At 37.9% G+C, this 15,267-nt stretch overlaps 1 protein-coding gene and 1 long non-coding RNA gene across 3 annotated transcripts in view; one reads left to right on the forward strand and one right to left on the reverse strand.

Annotated features, from left to right (window-relative positions):
- Positions 1–15,267, forward strand: part of LOC128684559 (uncharacterized) — a 49,991-nt gene that overhangs the window by 28,579 nt on the left and 6,145 nt on the right. The window contains exon 3 of one of the 2 annotated variants that reach the window (XR_008406389.2): positions 14,941–15,064. This is a non-coding gene — a long non-coding RNA (uncharacterized lncRNA). Of the gene's footprint in view, positions 1–14,940; positions 15,077–15,267 lie in introns of both variants that reach the window. The other variant, XR_008406388.2, reaches the window with a different exon arrangement.
- The window catches only part of LOC128684558 (zinc finger SWIM domain-containing dorado), a 627,263-nt gene continuing 613,828 nt past the window's right edge, over positions 1,833–15,267 (reverse strand). Inside the window, exons 12-15 of the mRNA XM_070095740.1 lie at positions 14,915–15,069; positions 14,564–14,727; positions 6,038–6,304; positions 1,833–4,091 (exon numbers count right to left, since the gene is read on the reverse strand). Of these exons, the coding sequence (XP_069951841.1) occupies positions 3,414–4,091; positions 6,038–6,304; positions 14,564–14,727; positions 14,915–15,069 (1,264 nt within the window). The 3' untranslated portion in view covers positions 1,833–3,413. The remainder of the gene's footprint in view (positions 4,092–6,037; positions 6,305–14,563; positions 14,728–14,914; positions 15,070–15,267) is intronic.

Here is a 15,267-nt window from a genome sequence, read left to right on the forward strand (position 1 = left end):
TTGATCCGGATTTCGTACCTCCATCTGGAAATCGTATGTATCAGATGCATCCGCCCGCCCACCCGGGATGCCGCCACTCTCATGCGTACGTGTCTCAGTCTGGTTCTGTCACTGGTTGAGTGAGCATTCATCTGAAACATTTCTCTATTTTGCTTGTTTATTGATTGTGACTGTGAAATAAGCCACCATGGGCCCAAAGAAAGTTCCTAATGCGAGCCCTTTGGTAAAGAAGGTGAGAAACAAAATAGAATTCAAGAATGAGAGTGTAGAAAAATGCGAAAGTGGCGTATGTTTAGCCGAGCTTCCAGGATGTATGGGAAGTTGAAATCAACAGTCTGGTCCATCCTGGCAAAGAAATTAGAAATCAAGGGAACTAAAGTTGCAAAAGGGGTAAATATGCTAAAGAAACAGAGATCACAAACAGTCGAAGATGTGGAGAAGTTGTTGTTGGTGTGGATCAATGAAAAACAGTTAGCGGGAGATAGTGTTGTGGAGTCGATCAGTTGCGAAAAGGCAAACTCTCCTCTCTCTCTCTCTACCCTCCTCGCCTTCTTCCATATGCCAACAAGAGTCTTCAATAAAGATATGTAATAGTGATTTAAATGTCCATTTATCCATTTCATTAGTGCTTTATATTTGTTTCATTATTTTCTGTATGTAAAACTATAGTTGTTCTTTAAAAAATGTATTTTTTTTTAATATTTTTGGATGTCTGGAACTGATTAATTTATTTACATTATTTCTCATGGGAAATATTACTTAGGTTTTCGTATGTTTCGGATGTAGATCGACCTTCTGGAACGGATTAGGTGTGAAATCCGGCATTCCACTGTGTGTGTGCGTGTGTGTATATATAATATATATATATAATCCATTATCTGTCTTGCCCACACATGAAACATGTAACTGAGAAGAGGTAAAAACTTGCACTCTGACAAAAAAAAATCCATTTACACTAATGGAAAAAATACCCATGGCTCCCGTATGCTAGTTGGAAGTACACATAGACCTATACACAGATAATACACATTAAGTTTGGGCTCATGAAGCTCTTGCGGAGTTGGGCATTAAATTATTATTTACAGGGACACTGTTAAATTACACATAGGACTTACAGTCTAGTGGTGTACATGTGCAATACGTAGCCATTCTGGAAGTTTTGGGAGAGGCATTGGTACCGACCAGCACAATGTATTTTGTACATAAATAACTTAATACCAGTAGTAACACTAAGCAACAAAAGAAATTCCTTTTCAAAAAGGAAAAACAAGCATGAACACTAGTTGTATTAAATATAACACTAAAACTATTAGCTTGCCAATGTGTCAAAAAAAGTTTATAGTATTTATTTGACTAAACAAATCAACATAGCCTAAAAGAGTGAAACCTTTAACCATTTCTACATTACCGCAGAGTACAAATAATACTCCTGACATTGTTGACATTACATAAATAAGGAGTAGATTTAAGTACTCAAGGAAGCAGAAAAGATTTTGGAATCGCCTGAATATCAAAAATGCTAACCAAGATCTAAAAACAACCATGCCATAGGGCACTGTGGCACCTTACACACTACACACACACACACGTCCATGCATATACACACACATATATATATATATATATATATATATATATATATATATATATATATATATATATATATATATATATATATATATATATATATATATATATATATATATATACATATATATATATACATATATATATATATATATATATATATATATATATATATATATATATATATATATATATATATATATATATATATATATATATATATATATATATATAATACACACACATATATGCATACATACATATACAAACACACTTGAAAATCTACAGCCTAGAAAGAGACTTTTTTTTTGTCCTTAGACATGAGATCATATACATAACACACTGGACCTTTTGAAGATATGGCAAGACAGCAAACAAAAACAACCATCTACATAGGCCACGGCTGTGTTTGCTACATAAGAATACGGAGGTAGATCACTAAAGTGCATTATCGTCGGAAATTAACTTTGTTGAGAGAGGCAGCACTACAGTAGCACACAGTATTTCCGACTACGTTTTCATTGATCACTCCTGCAATACATTGATGTTTATATTATAGGTCAGGCAATGTGATTTTTAGGTATGGATAATCCACTGCTCATGACAAAGGATTTTGAGCTTTACTAAAATCATACCTAAGGATCACAGTTTTCAGTCACATCACAATTTTAAATACTGTATTAGCATGCGGAGTTTTTTTTTTTTTTTAACTTTTTCACATTAACATGTTCACTGTCCTTTCTTTTAATAGTCTCAAATTCTCCTGGCTCTACAATATATACCCAACAAAATAAAAAATATTGTATAATATCCAAATTAAAGTTTGCAATGCTTATTTAGTTATCAGTTCTTTTGATATATTGCATCAAGTTTCAATCTTTTGATCAGATATCTATAATCCCAAGATATCTGCATCAGTACCTGTATCCTCAACCCATATTCTATTGCAGGGTAGAGACTGAGAGAAGCCTGACAATATAGGCTGCATCCACATATGCTGAATGCATAGGCTCTAGAATTTTCTTATCATTTATGATTGACTGCTCTAAAGTTTTGAGGCATATCACTGTCTGATAAGGATAAGAATATCTACTGAGCCTAAATATTCTAGAGCACGTGAACTTTGCCGTAATTTGTACTGGAGTCCCTGACTGCGCCAACTCCGCGTGATATGGGCGTAAGAGGTGGGATTCCACTTAGCATAGTATCACACTGTCTACTGGGTTTGCTTGCAGCTTTGGATTAGATGCAAAGTGCTAACCCATTTGTTTCTCACTAATCTTTGGTATAAATACACAGTACTTGCAAAAGCAATTGAATAAATAATGTACACAGTATTAAAAATAAAATGAGGATAATATTATGTTCTTAGCACACGTAATTCAAGTTGCACATGCCTTTAAATCAACATTAGTGGCTTAACAAGAATTTACGAGCTTGTACATGTTATTTTACCAGTTATTACTTATTAAAAGGGATAAATATACAAAGGTTTTTGCAATTATTCACAAAAGTCAATGTACTGTGCCATGAGAATTAACAATAAGGAAATACAAACTTAAAATACCACTACACTGTGCCCATCTTGAAACAATGGACTACTCCGAAGTCATAATATAAAGTCACTATCGATTATAATCTAATCCACCAAGCAGATTATGATTATTGTAGCACTTGTTTAAATATTTATTCATTGTTGGACATCTGGCCTTAAAAAATGCATAACTTATAATAATGACATTTTTTGAGCTTTCAGGTTAATGGGAAGAACTTAATATTTTACTGAAGCACTTTCTGCAATGTCGCTGATATTGATTCACTAGACATCAGCCAAATCGTTCCCGTACTAAACACATTAACTTTTTCTTGCCCTTGTATGCCACTTTCATATTTTCAATTAATTGTGCAAATTGAATGTGTCCATCATGGGCAAGCATGAATGTCTCGTGGGCTTTAGTTAAAAAGTCAATAAAATCTTGGTAATGTCTCGGAGAGATGTGAGTCAAGCGAGAATTTGTAGTATTAATGTAAGCCAAGATTGTGGCTTCAAGGAGGCCTCGTAAAGGTGCCTTATCGAAAGCTAGAGGCTTAATTGGCCGACGTTTTGAGTCTGGACATGCCATACCTGGTGCAGATAAGGAGCAACGTCGCAAAACATCAGATAACACAGTTGCACACTGAACATTTTTGATAAGCACTGGAAGTAACTGGGACAGTTCTGCACGACCAAGTGAATGTGCTAATGCTACAGCCCAGTGGATATCATTAATTGCTGGGTGTGGATCTTGGTTATATGCTAAATGAACACTGCGCATGGCTAACATTGCCAGAGTATAAGCACGGTGTGGGTATCCTCGGTGTTCCATGTACCGTGCAATAGTGAAGAGCTGAGAGGATGACATGGTGTGGGCAGCAGCATCCACCACTACTTGGTAAGCCGTTTCAAATGATACCGGATCACTTTCACACAAAGTCAACGCATTCAGTGCGCAATTAGGTGGGTCCTGAAAAGTTAAAAATTCATAAGAATTACATATAAAAAAATGGCAATTGTCTGTAATGAAAAAGAAAAATGCATTATACACAAAAAATACAAAACTTGACTTTTTATATTTTTTATTTTGAATACTCTAGCCGTCTCTCACTGAGGTTGGGTGATCTGATAAAGAAAAGTTTCGCTGTTATTCATTTTATCACTATCTTGCCAGAAGTGCAGTGACATTACAGTTCAGGTGACACTCCAAACTGCTACATCCCCACCTCTCTCTAGAGGCAAGCATTGTACTTCCTACCTCCAGCACATCAAGTCATAAAAACAACTTGCCTCAACTCCTATCAAATACACTCACACAAGCCTGTTGGATGTCTAAGCCCATAACATTCAAAACCTCCTTTACCCCCCCCCTTCCAAGGATGACCCTTACCCTTTCCTCCCTACACTCTAGAATTATACAACTTCTTAAGTCATCCAAACATTTATATCATACTTTTTCCAGCATTTTCAGAAACATTTGTGCATGCACAAATGTTTCTATATACATACTCTAGTTACAGATCATCTTTACATAATTAAATGTTTAAGATAAATATACTGATAAACACTGGAAGAAGGAAGTACAGTGCATACACTCTAAGGGAGGGGTTTGGGATATTTGGTGTTTAGAGCAACATCTAAACTGTTATATCTGCATGCCTCTGGCAAGACTGATAGTGCGAATGATGGTGAAAGCGTTTTGTTTTTGGGTCACCTTGCCTTTGTGGTAGATGGACAGTGTATTAAAAAAAAAATTATAATTAATCTTAAATGTTCTAGCCTTTACAAAGGTGAAAGCCACTTGCACACTGAAAAAATATTAAACTGTAAGGATGGGTGTCTCAGAACTATTGTAAAGCAATCAATAATAATGGTAGGAATACAGCAATGTTTAAAGGATAATGTGGAATATGGTGTTTGAGAATGAGGCAGATTATCATCCAAAGAAAGAACATACAACTAAAATTCAGTTATGCCAAAAGTATGCAACAGCCAAGTCTAAATTCTGAAAAAACTATACAAAGCGTGAACAGAAATATTCAAGAATAAATATACACATATGAATACAAACTTTAAAGGAAATCATACACAAACAACTTGCACATAGGAGAGAGGAGCTTACAACAATGTTTTGGTCCAACTTGGACCATTTACACATTCACACTAACAGACATGAGAGGAGGAGGGAGTATATATAGGCCAGCAGACAGGGACGGGACAAGAGAGGTAGTAGAGGAAGATGAGAAGTAGTGGTAGAGGTAGTAGTAGTAGTGGAGTCAAAGACTAAGAAGCACTGCAAGGTAGCTAGGGGCCCACAAAGGGCCCCTTTGTGACTTTGTAAATGGTTCAAGTTGGACAGAAACGTCGTCGTATGCTCCTCTCTCCTATACGCGGATTATATGTGTATTGTTCCAGTCACAGTATTGTGCCTTTTTGTTATTTAAAGGAAATCTTTCAATGTTTGCCTGGTAATTTGGGACTGAATCGCCTCAAATTGAAGCACATCATCTCTCTTCAGTAATGCTTAAACAACAAATGTGCAAGTAGTATATTTTATGAGAATCTGGTACACCATGAATTTATTTAATAAAGTCTAAAAGTCAACCAAATTATCTTTCACAGTTTTTCTGGGGAATTACAAAAAAATCAAAACAATATACTCAGTTGGCTGTCTGACCTTTTCAAACATGCACTGCACTAAGTAGCATTCTAATGCCTACCACATGACACTGGAAAGAGATAGTACACTATCTTTTGAGAATTAAGGATCCAAAACTATTAAATTATTCAGGTAATATTTCACATATGAAGCTCTTAGTGTTTAACAACAAATTCAGTAACATTTTGTTAATTTTTATATTTAACATTCATAGCTAAGAATTTAGAGAAACATCAAAGCTATATTAAAATACGTACTTTAGTAGCACACTGTAAAGCTAGGGATCTGGCACAAGCAGCAAGCTCATCTTGCTTAGAACGATCTAGCTGCAACCGCATGACAGTCGTATGGCTCATTATAGTTGAAGCTACCGCTCCAGTTGCTTCAGTAGGAGTGAAGAGTGTGAACCAATTCTGCATGATGGAAATTAAAGCTGATACTCCTACTTCAGTTGCACACGTAACCAACCACCGAACCATTTCTCGACGCCGCCAGTTGAGTGAAGTAAGGGTCATCCGCATTACCTATAAAAATAATCGTACATTGTATATTAATATTTATTTTAGCTGTGTACAGTCAATACACCTCTGAAGAAAACCATAAGCCAGAAACGCTTCATAAGAATTTCCAGAAAAGAATGCCGACATTAGTTGCCTAAAACAAGTAACTTATAAAGCTTGTCTAAGGAAAAATATTCTTTACAATAAAGGTTTCATTATGTAAAGGGTTTATTCATCAAAGTTTTAACATTACTGCTTGAAAATTTTTGTAGTATTAAGACTGAAGCATCCATATTCGTGCAAATTATTCAGAGACAGGTAAAGACAATCATCATGTGACTAGAGCTAATGGTTAGTGCTTCATAGCTAGGCTCCCAACACATTTCCTTCTCAAAATACCAAAATAATATTATATTCATGGTGATGAGCTAAACCTGTAGGGAGGTAATTAAATTTGATATCAGGGGAGGGTGATTGCAGTTCCTGGCTCAAGAGCCCTTTGCCAGCATAAAGGCAACCCTTGAATGACAAAATACAGTGGAATCTCAGTAGTCAAACAGCTCCCTACTTGAACAATTCAGTATTCAAAAGCTTTGTTTGGTAATAAAAATCGCTCGGTAGTCAACCATTTGCTTGGCACTCTACCAAACAAGCACGACCTTCCAGAACTTTGCTGTAAACTATTTCACGTTTCTTTGGATTTTTTTGGTGTTTTTTTTTAAACAGTGGAACCTTTACTTACAAGTTTAATCCGTTCCAAGACCTTGCTCACAACTGGATTTGCTCGTTTGCAGAGTCAATTTTCTTCATTTAAATTAACTGAAATGCAATTAATCCATTCCAGTGGAATTCTGTACTTCAATAATTTCGCTAATATCAACGCTACGGCTTATTTATCTATCTCACTACATCTAGTATGACATAATAAACAATATAAATAACATAGAAACCTGATATATACTCTACAATGAATAAAATGTACAGTACACCGTCATTTAGCACGAGTTTCACTGACTGACTTACTGACTGGATGACTGACTTACTGAATGACTTGACTGACTTACTGAATCACTTGACTGACTTACTGAATCACTTGATTGAATGACTTAAAAGTTAGACACTCCAGTACACCCATCAACTTCAGTACCAGAACCTCTACCATCCACCTCAGCCCAGTAAGGCCACAATCATCCACAAACACCAGCACCCACAATTTAAGGTAAGAAATACTATTATTTCTGTTACATTTGTTTACTCTGAAACATAGCCAAGCAATGGACCATTTCTCCTACGTTGACCTGAATTTCAAGGTACTTTTCGTCGGGAGAGCAATCAAAATCATATCTATTTCTGTAATATAACTTCCATTCTATCAAAAAACGAGAATACAACCATAAAACCCATACAAAAATACTCCTAAGGGGTGGCTAATTGCTGAGAAGTGAACTCTATTATTTATGCTTAGATTTCTTTCATTTTTGGTGTACATTAAGAAGCATCTTTCCATCATACATTGCCCAAGTTTCAATAAGATAGTCCAACAAACAAATGAGATACAATTCCCGAGAGCAAGAGCCCCTCACCAGTGTCAAGGAACCTGCCGTAAGGTCTGCTCTATGGAAATTTTGCTCGTGTATGGAAGCAAAAAATCGACCCATCGACTGCTTGTATTTAGAAAAACTCGCATGTGGACACGCTCGCAAGTAGAGGTTCCACTGTACTTGTATAAATAAGTCACCATGGGGCTCATGAAGATCAGCGATAACAGCCAACCAAAAAGAAAATTGGTTGGGAAAAATTCGTTCGATACTCAAACAGATCGGAACTCAGTCTTCTGGAACGAATTAAGTTCAAGTACCGAGGTTCCACTGTATATAGCATTTTACACTGCTGGAAATAATTGTTGAGGTTTGCTACACACAAGTGGTCAAAAGCAGACTTAACAGTCAAGCAATATATACTAAGCAAAAGAAAATGCTTGGGTATCAAACTTCATTTTGTGTGGCTGTGAAAGTGGCTTGGTATTCCATCTGGTAATGTACACAGAAAAGAAAACTTTGGAAGTTATTAGGACTCTCAGATGATATTAGGAGGAAAATGATGGAACCATACCTTGGTAAGAAGCATATATTATACAATGATAACTAGTACACAATCCTTTTACTCTGTGATTTTTTTGCGGATGAACATGACAGACGTGTGGTATAGTGTAAGAAACACCAAAACATGTACCCAAATTCAGTGTAGGCACTGGTGGTGGTAAAGTGCAGGTGTTTCATGACATGGCATGACATATGTCATGTGACATTGTTGATATTCTTCCACCAGAATGAAATGAAACAAAAAGGAAAGGTGAGCAGAGAAATGAATGAACTCATTGAGAAACCAGCTGTTGTCATAGATTACTTGAATGATATGCATTTTGTGGACAAATGTGACATGCAGATTGGGTTTGTTGATTGTATGCAAAAGGTGGTATAGAAACTTTTTTCCATCTTGTAAATACTACTATGCTAAATGCCTACAATATGTACTAGGTCAAGCTTGGGAACAGACTGACATATGTTGACTTCTCTTTGTTATCAGACAAACAAAATAGAAATACCAGGTCACAACATCAAAACAACACACATGCTGCCATCCTGATGAACAAATTCCCTCTTGTTTGAGACATGGTAATCACCTAACTCCACTTCCTGATTCTGACAAGAGGAAATGGACTTGGAAGAGATGTTATGTGTGAGCTCACACAACAAGTGCAGAGATGCACGATTTATGTGAGGATTGTAAAATACCATTGTGTATAGTCATGCTTCAAGGAGTTCCATACATCTCAACAGCTCTAGTAACACTACCAGTGCCTGTCATATATGTGTACATATGTTAGAACAGCAGAAAATGAAGCAAATGGAAGTATGTGTATTCATTTGTATGGAAAATTGTGTATAAATGGGTATATTGGTTACACTTTTAGTCCATCTATTTTAATGTGGAAAATAAAAGTGCCAAAAAAATAGTGACACAGATATGAAGGCTTCATGCCTTCATATCTGTGCAAATACTGACCAAATTTTCATTTTGTTTGTATTATTACCTTTGGAAAATTAACTTTATTTTCAGAGGAAACTTTTTCTTAAAATGCAACAGAAGCAGCATTTAATTTAGGACCCCTCGACAGTGAAAGGGTTAACTATTGATGCTAGATAATAATGTTGTAGTTATTCACAACATTTACTTATGTTATACTGCTATACAGTAGTACCCCACTTATACGGCAGGTTAGGTTCCAGGCTACTGCCATAAAGTGGAATGCCCTTTTTTCCACTTATAAATGTTAGAAAACAAGTTTACACTAACATATATTAAGTTAGCAATAGAACTAGACATTAAAAAAACAATAAAAAAGTAAAATACACATACAGTACACTCATTACTTACCTTAAAATATTTGTAGTCTTAATGTAGAGCAAGATGAGTAGTATTTATTGTAAGAAGTCAGGTGTGGTAGGTATGGTAGCCAGGCCAGGCCACCCCACCCACACGTAATATTCTAAGACATTTAACCCTTTGACTGTTTCGGTCGTATATATACGTCATACGAGATACCGTGTTTGACGTATCTACACACATAAATTCTAGTGGCTTCAAATCAAGCGGGAGAGGGCTGGTAGGCCTACATGAGAGAGAATGGGTCTGTGTGGTGGGTGTGCACCCTGTGAAAAAATCTGGGACTCAGCGGTGCATTGTGGGAACGCCATCTTGGTAGTCCATTTTCACCATGCCTCGGAGTAAGAAGCTCCTCACTCCTCGGCGGATTGGAGGTCTTTTGTTCCCAAGTGATAGCTCTAACAGCGATGAAAGTGTCAGTGAAAGTGAATTCCCTGGTTTTCAAGCGGGTGTGACCGAAAACAGTGCCCAGGATAACGTAATTAGTGATGAAAACCCAGATGACCCACAACCTTCCACCTCTGGTGCTGGGCCGGCTCGTTCATGTTCACCTGTACCAGGAAAGAGGAAACTATTTGCCCGTATACGAGCAGTGTAAGTGATAGTGATAGTGATTTCAAAGTTACTGAAAGCAGTTCTAGTTGCGACAGTGAGGGTGAATATTCCCCAGTGAAGCTGCAGTATATACGACGTCGCTTGCGGTCTGGTAGTGTGCCATATGCTGTTTCAAGAGGAAGGAGTAAATCTTGGAGCACATCCCATGGCCCTACACCACGACCTGATAGTGAAGATGATGATATTGTTGCGATGAGTATGAATGATGCGAGTGAGGCAGCAGGCGGTGGTGGTGAAAGTGATGGTGGCATGAGTTGTGTGGCACCACCAGCGGGCCACGCTACTACCGACGCTGCTGACTCTGCACAACTACAACCAGCCTCACCCAACCCCACACTCCCACAACCACAACCACGTTTCAATATCCAGAACCCACCAGCTAACCGCATCTGGGATTGGCAGCAAGGTGACGAGTTTGTTCCCAGTCTCCATGACTTTGATGAAACACAAAGTGGAATACGGCCATCATGTACACTTGGGAACAATGCTACTGAACTGGAATACTTTCAGTTGTTCTTTGATGAACCCCTGATGGACATTGTTGCCAGGGAAAGCAATACAGACTTTGAGTACACCATGGCAAACACAATTCTTTCACCAAGATCACGGCTACACCAGTGGAAGGACACAACTGTGGCAGATATGTACCTGTTCTTTGCCACAATAATGCTTATGCCACATGTGTATAAGCACAGTGTCAACACATAATGGTCGACAGACCGCCTGATTTCAACCCCAGCTTTCAGTGACATTATACCAGTGAATAGATTTGTTACTGTTACGTATGTTACACTTTTCAGACAACAGAAGACCTGACAGAAGCGACAGGTTATGTAAGATAAGTAATGTGTTTATGTACCTGAAACAAAAGTGCTGTATGTATTTTTATCCTTTCAGGAAGCTTATTGATAAGTCTTTGATTTTGTTCAAAGGAAAACTCTCATTCAAGCAGTATATACCAAGCAAGAGGAAACGCTTTGGTATAAAGTTATTTGTTCTGTGTGATTGCAAAACTGGTCTGGTTTTGGATATAACTGTGTACACTGACAGTAAAACATTGCAAGATACCAGGAAGTTACTGGGTATCTCTGGTGATGTGGTTAGAACAATGATAGAACCATATCTTGGTAAGGGGCATATTTTATATACTGACAACTGGTACACAAGCCCTTTACTCAGTGATTTCTTGCGAGTGAACATGACAGATGTGTGTGGCACAGTGCGTGGAAATCGTAAGCATATGCCTAGGTTCGACGCTGGCAGTCGTAGAGGTGAGGTGCAGGTGTTTGCTGCCAATGACATCATGGCATTTCGGTGGCATGGCAAACGTGATGTCACACTGCTGACATCAGTTAACTGACACGAAATGGTAGACACTGCAGCTGTGATGGATTACAACCTCAATATGCACTTAGTGGACAAATGTGACATGCAGATTGGGTTTGCTGACTGTGTTCACAAGAGTAATAAGTGGTACATAAAACTCTTTTTCCATCTTCTTGACATTTCCATGCTGAATGCTGATATGTATAAGTTGAAGACCAACACCAAACCCAAATACGGTGAATTTTGTTTGTCAGTCATCAGACAAATAATATTCAAGTACCAAGGAACAACACTTGCAATAGACCAGCGCCCACGAAATTATCAACACATGTCCTCTCGTCTGAGGCCTGGTGATCACTACCCCATACCACTGCCTGCTACTGCTCTCAAGAAAAATGCTCAGAAGAGGTGTTTTGTCTGTGGACATACCACAAAACGCCCACAAAAATGCAGAGACACTTGTTTTATGTGTGAGGAGTGTAAAACACCATTGTGCTTATACCCATGTTTCAAAGAATTCCACAAGCTGCAGCAGTTCTAGAAAAGTGTCCAGTGATTGTACATATGTATATGTATTATAGAACAATCGTAATAAACAATTTTTTATATTGTTTGTTTGTGTAAACAAGTTTTAGGAACATTATGTTGATACTTCTGTTTTTGCTATAATTGTGTTACATTCAACAAGTGTATATATGAATATTGCACCATACTTTGGTCTCACAGGCCACAAAAGTTATGTGAAAAAGTAAAATAGTGAAAAAAACAAGAAACCGTCGAATAAAAGTAAACCAAAGTTTACCAAGTGAGTGGCAGTCGCTGCTGTTGCCATATGCCGATCATTTTCTGCAAACTTCATGCCTCTATATCTCGGTAAGTACTGATGGAAAAAATTTTTTTGGACTAAAACAATCAGAAAAATAATCTTAACATTTTCATAAGAAAAAATAATTTTTTTTTTTCAAATATTTTGCGACACCAGGAGACACTTCAGGATTGGGCCTTTTGACAGTCAAAGGGTTAAAGCGTTCCAGAGCGATAAAATGCATATACAGTTACTCATTATTTACCTTAAAATATTTGTATGGCATCCGAGACATAAGACACTCTTACTGATTTTAATGTGTACCTACATGTGTAAGTTTACTTAGGTACAGGTACACATAAGTACAGTGGACCCCCACATAGTGACTTTAATCCGTGCAAGAGGGCTGATTGTTATGCGAAATGTTCGGTATGCGAATGAATTTTCCCCATAAGAAATAATGGAAATCAAATTAATCCGTGCAAGACACCCAAAAGTATGAAAAAAAAAATTTTACCACATGAAATATACATTTTCCTACACACAAAGAGAAGGATACATGCACAATAGTAGAGTAGTACATGCACAATATATATTGTGCATGTACTACTATACTAAATGAAGAATAAATGACACTTACCTTTATTGAAGATGCAGCAATGACTGATGAGACACTGTGTCCTGGGAGTGCCTTTTCCTCCTGAGTACTGTAGGTCCTGTTGGGCATTTTCTTCCAGAACAGGCCTTATCACACTGTGTATGCCACTACGATTCTTAAATCTCTCAAACCAACCTTTGCTGGCTTTAAATTCACCAATATGAGCACTAGTTCCAGGCATTTTTCCCTGTTCACCTGGGTGTTAGTCGACTGGTGTGGGTTGCATCCTGGGAGACAAGATTAAGGACCCCAATGGAAATAAGTTAGACAGTCTTCGATGACACTGACGTTTTTGGGTTATCCTGGGTGGCAAATCCTCTGGGGTTAATTGTTTCTTGGTATTCTCAATAAGCCACACCAACAACGGTGCTACAGCAGCAGCAGCAGCTGACGGTGGTACAACAGCAGCAGACGATGCTACAGCAGCAGCAGACGATGCTACAGCAGCAGCAGACGATGCTACAGCAGCAGCAGACGATGCTACAGCAGCAGCAGACGATGCTACAGCAGCAGCAGACGATGCTACAGCAGCAGCAGACGGTACTACAGCAGCAGCAGCAGCTGACGGTGGTACAACAGCAGCAGCAGCTGACAGTGCAGCAGCAGCTGACAGTGCAGCAGCAGCTGACAGTGCAGCAGCAGCTGACGGTGGTACAGCAGCAGCAGCAGCTGTACCACCAATAGTAGCGATGGTTGATTGGGGTTTATTATACAACCTGGCCAGCTCGGAGACACGCACTCCACTTTCATACTTATCAATGATCTTTTTCTTCATCTCTATAGTAATTCTCACCCTTATTGCTGTAGGGTTGGCACTAGAAGCTTTCTTGGGGCCCATGGTCACTTATTTTCCAGAAAAAATCACCAAAAACACTGTAATAATACGAAATGTTCCGATTGTATGCTTGGATGTTACCGCGGAGGCTGGCTGGTAAACAATGCCACCGGCGGAACATGTGAGCGTGGCTCAGGCCGCACATTGGACGTGTCTCAGACGAAGAGCGGTGAGCGGGTTTTTGGGCGGTATGCGAGGCAAAATTTTTGCAAAAAAAGCGAGCGGTATGCGGGGGTCCACTATACGTATAATTATCAGAGTAAACAAAAATACGAAATAACTTTAAAACATTTGAAATTCTAGGAGGCCTGGTCACAGACCGGGCCGCGGGGGTGTTGACCCCCGGAACTCTCTCCAGGTAAACTCCAGGCTACTTAGTGACCATTTCTGACATGTGAGGCATGATGCTATATTTGGTTCAGTAAAGTAAAAGCTAGAGTTACAATTTAATACTGTAATTCTTATTTCAAAATTTGTATTACTTTTTTTTTTTATCAGCTACAATGTTCCTGCAGCACAATACTTTTACAATTCTTAAAATTAAATTCACAATACTCTTAAAACTCTCAAATTATTTCAAATTAAAAGAGCTCTTACCTGAAGCCCAAGTTCCAAGGCAGCATTAAGAAGAAGTGAGTTTCTTTGACCTTCTCCAGGTAACCCAAGTCTAAAAGCATCCTGTGCCAATTTGAAGAGATGAGAGGAGCTGTGAATGTTCCTTAAGGCAGCATCCAAAACTGATCGTAGCCGCATAACATCATCTGAAATAATCCGACAGTAATTTAACGTCAGGAATGTTTCAAATAATTATACCTAAAATGTTATCATGTATTATGTACATTCTCATTTTAAGTATTCAACAAGGGTTATTGTTCAGCATTACTGATGGTTTGCCTACAAAATCCAAAGGCAGATTTTACAAAATTTTAATATATGATTGCCACTTACTCTTTGCTGCATTTATCATTGTACAGGCAAGGGTACACTGTTGAGTTTCAATGTGACCCAAAGTGAACCAGCGAGGGTATCGGGACAGCACCAGTGAAGACACATTACCATTGACTGGATCATCTACATCATCATGATCTTCTAGGATTGGTAATCTGAAAAGTAGAGTAAATAATATTTAAGCAATTGTAGAGTAAAAATTTTTATTACTTATTACAGGAGCATAAAAAAAAACAGAGTAGAAGCACATTTTAATATGTTCTAAATGCAATTTTCAAAAGTTCATTCATGGCGATTATCGGTGCAAAAAATAAACACTACTTACTGGGATTATTCATGAGCAAAATGTTTAT

The sequence above is a fragment of the Cherax quadricarinatus genome, chromosome 4 (assembly GCF_038502225.1).
Source record: "Cherax quadricarinatus isolate ZL_2023a chromosome 4, ASM3850222v1, whole genome shotgun sequence".
Taxonomy (NCBI): domain Eukaryota; kingdom Metazoa; phylum Arthropoda; class Malacostraca; order Decapoda; family Parastacidae; genus Cherax; species Cherax quadricarinatus.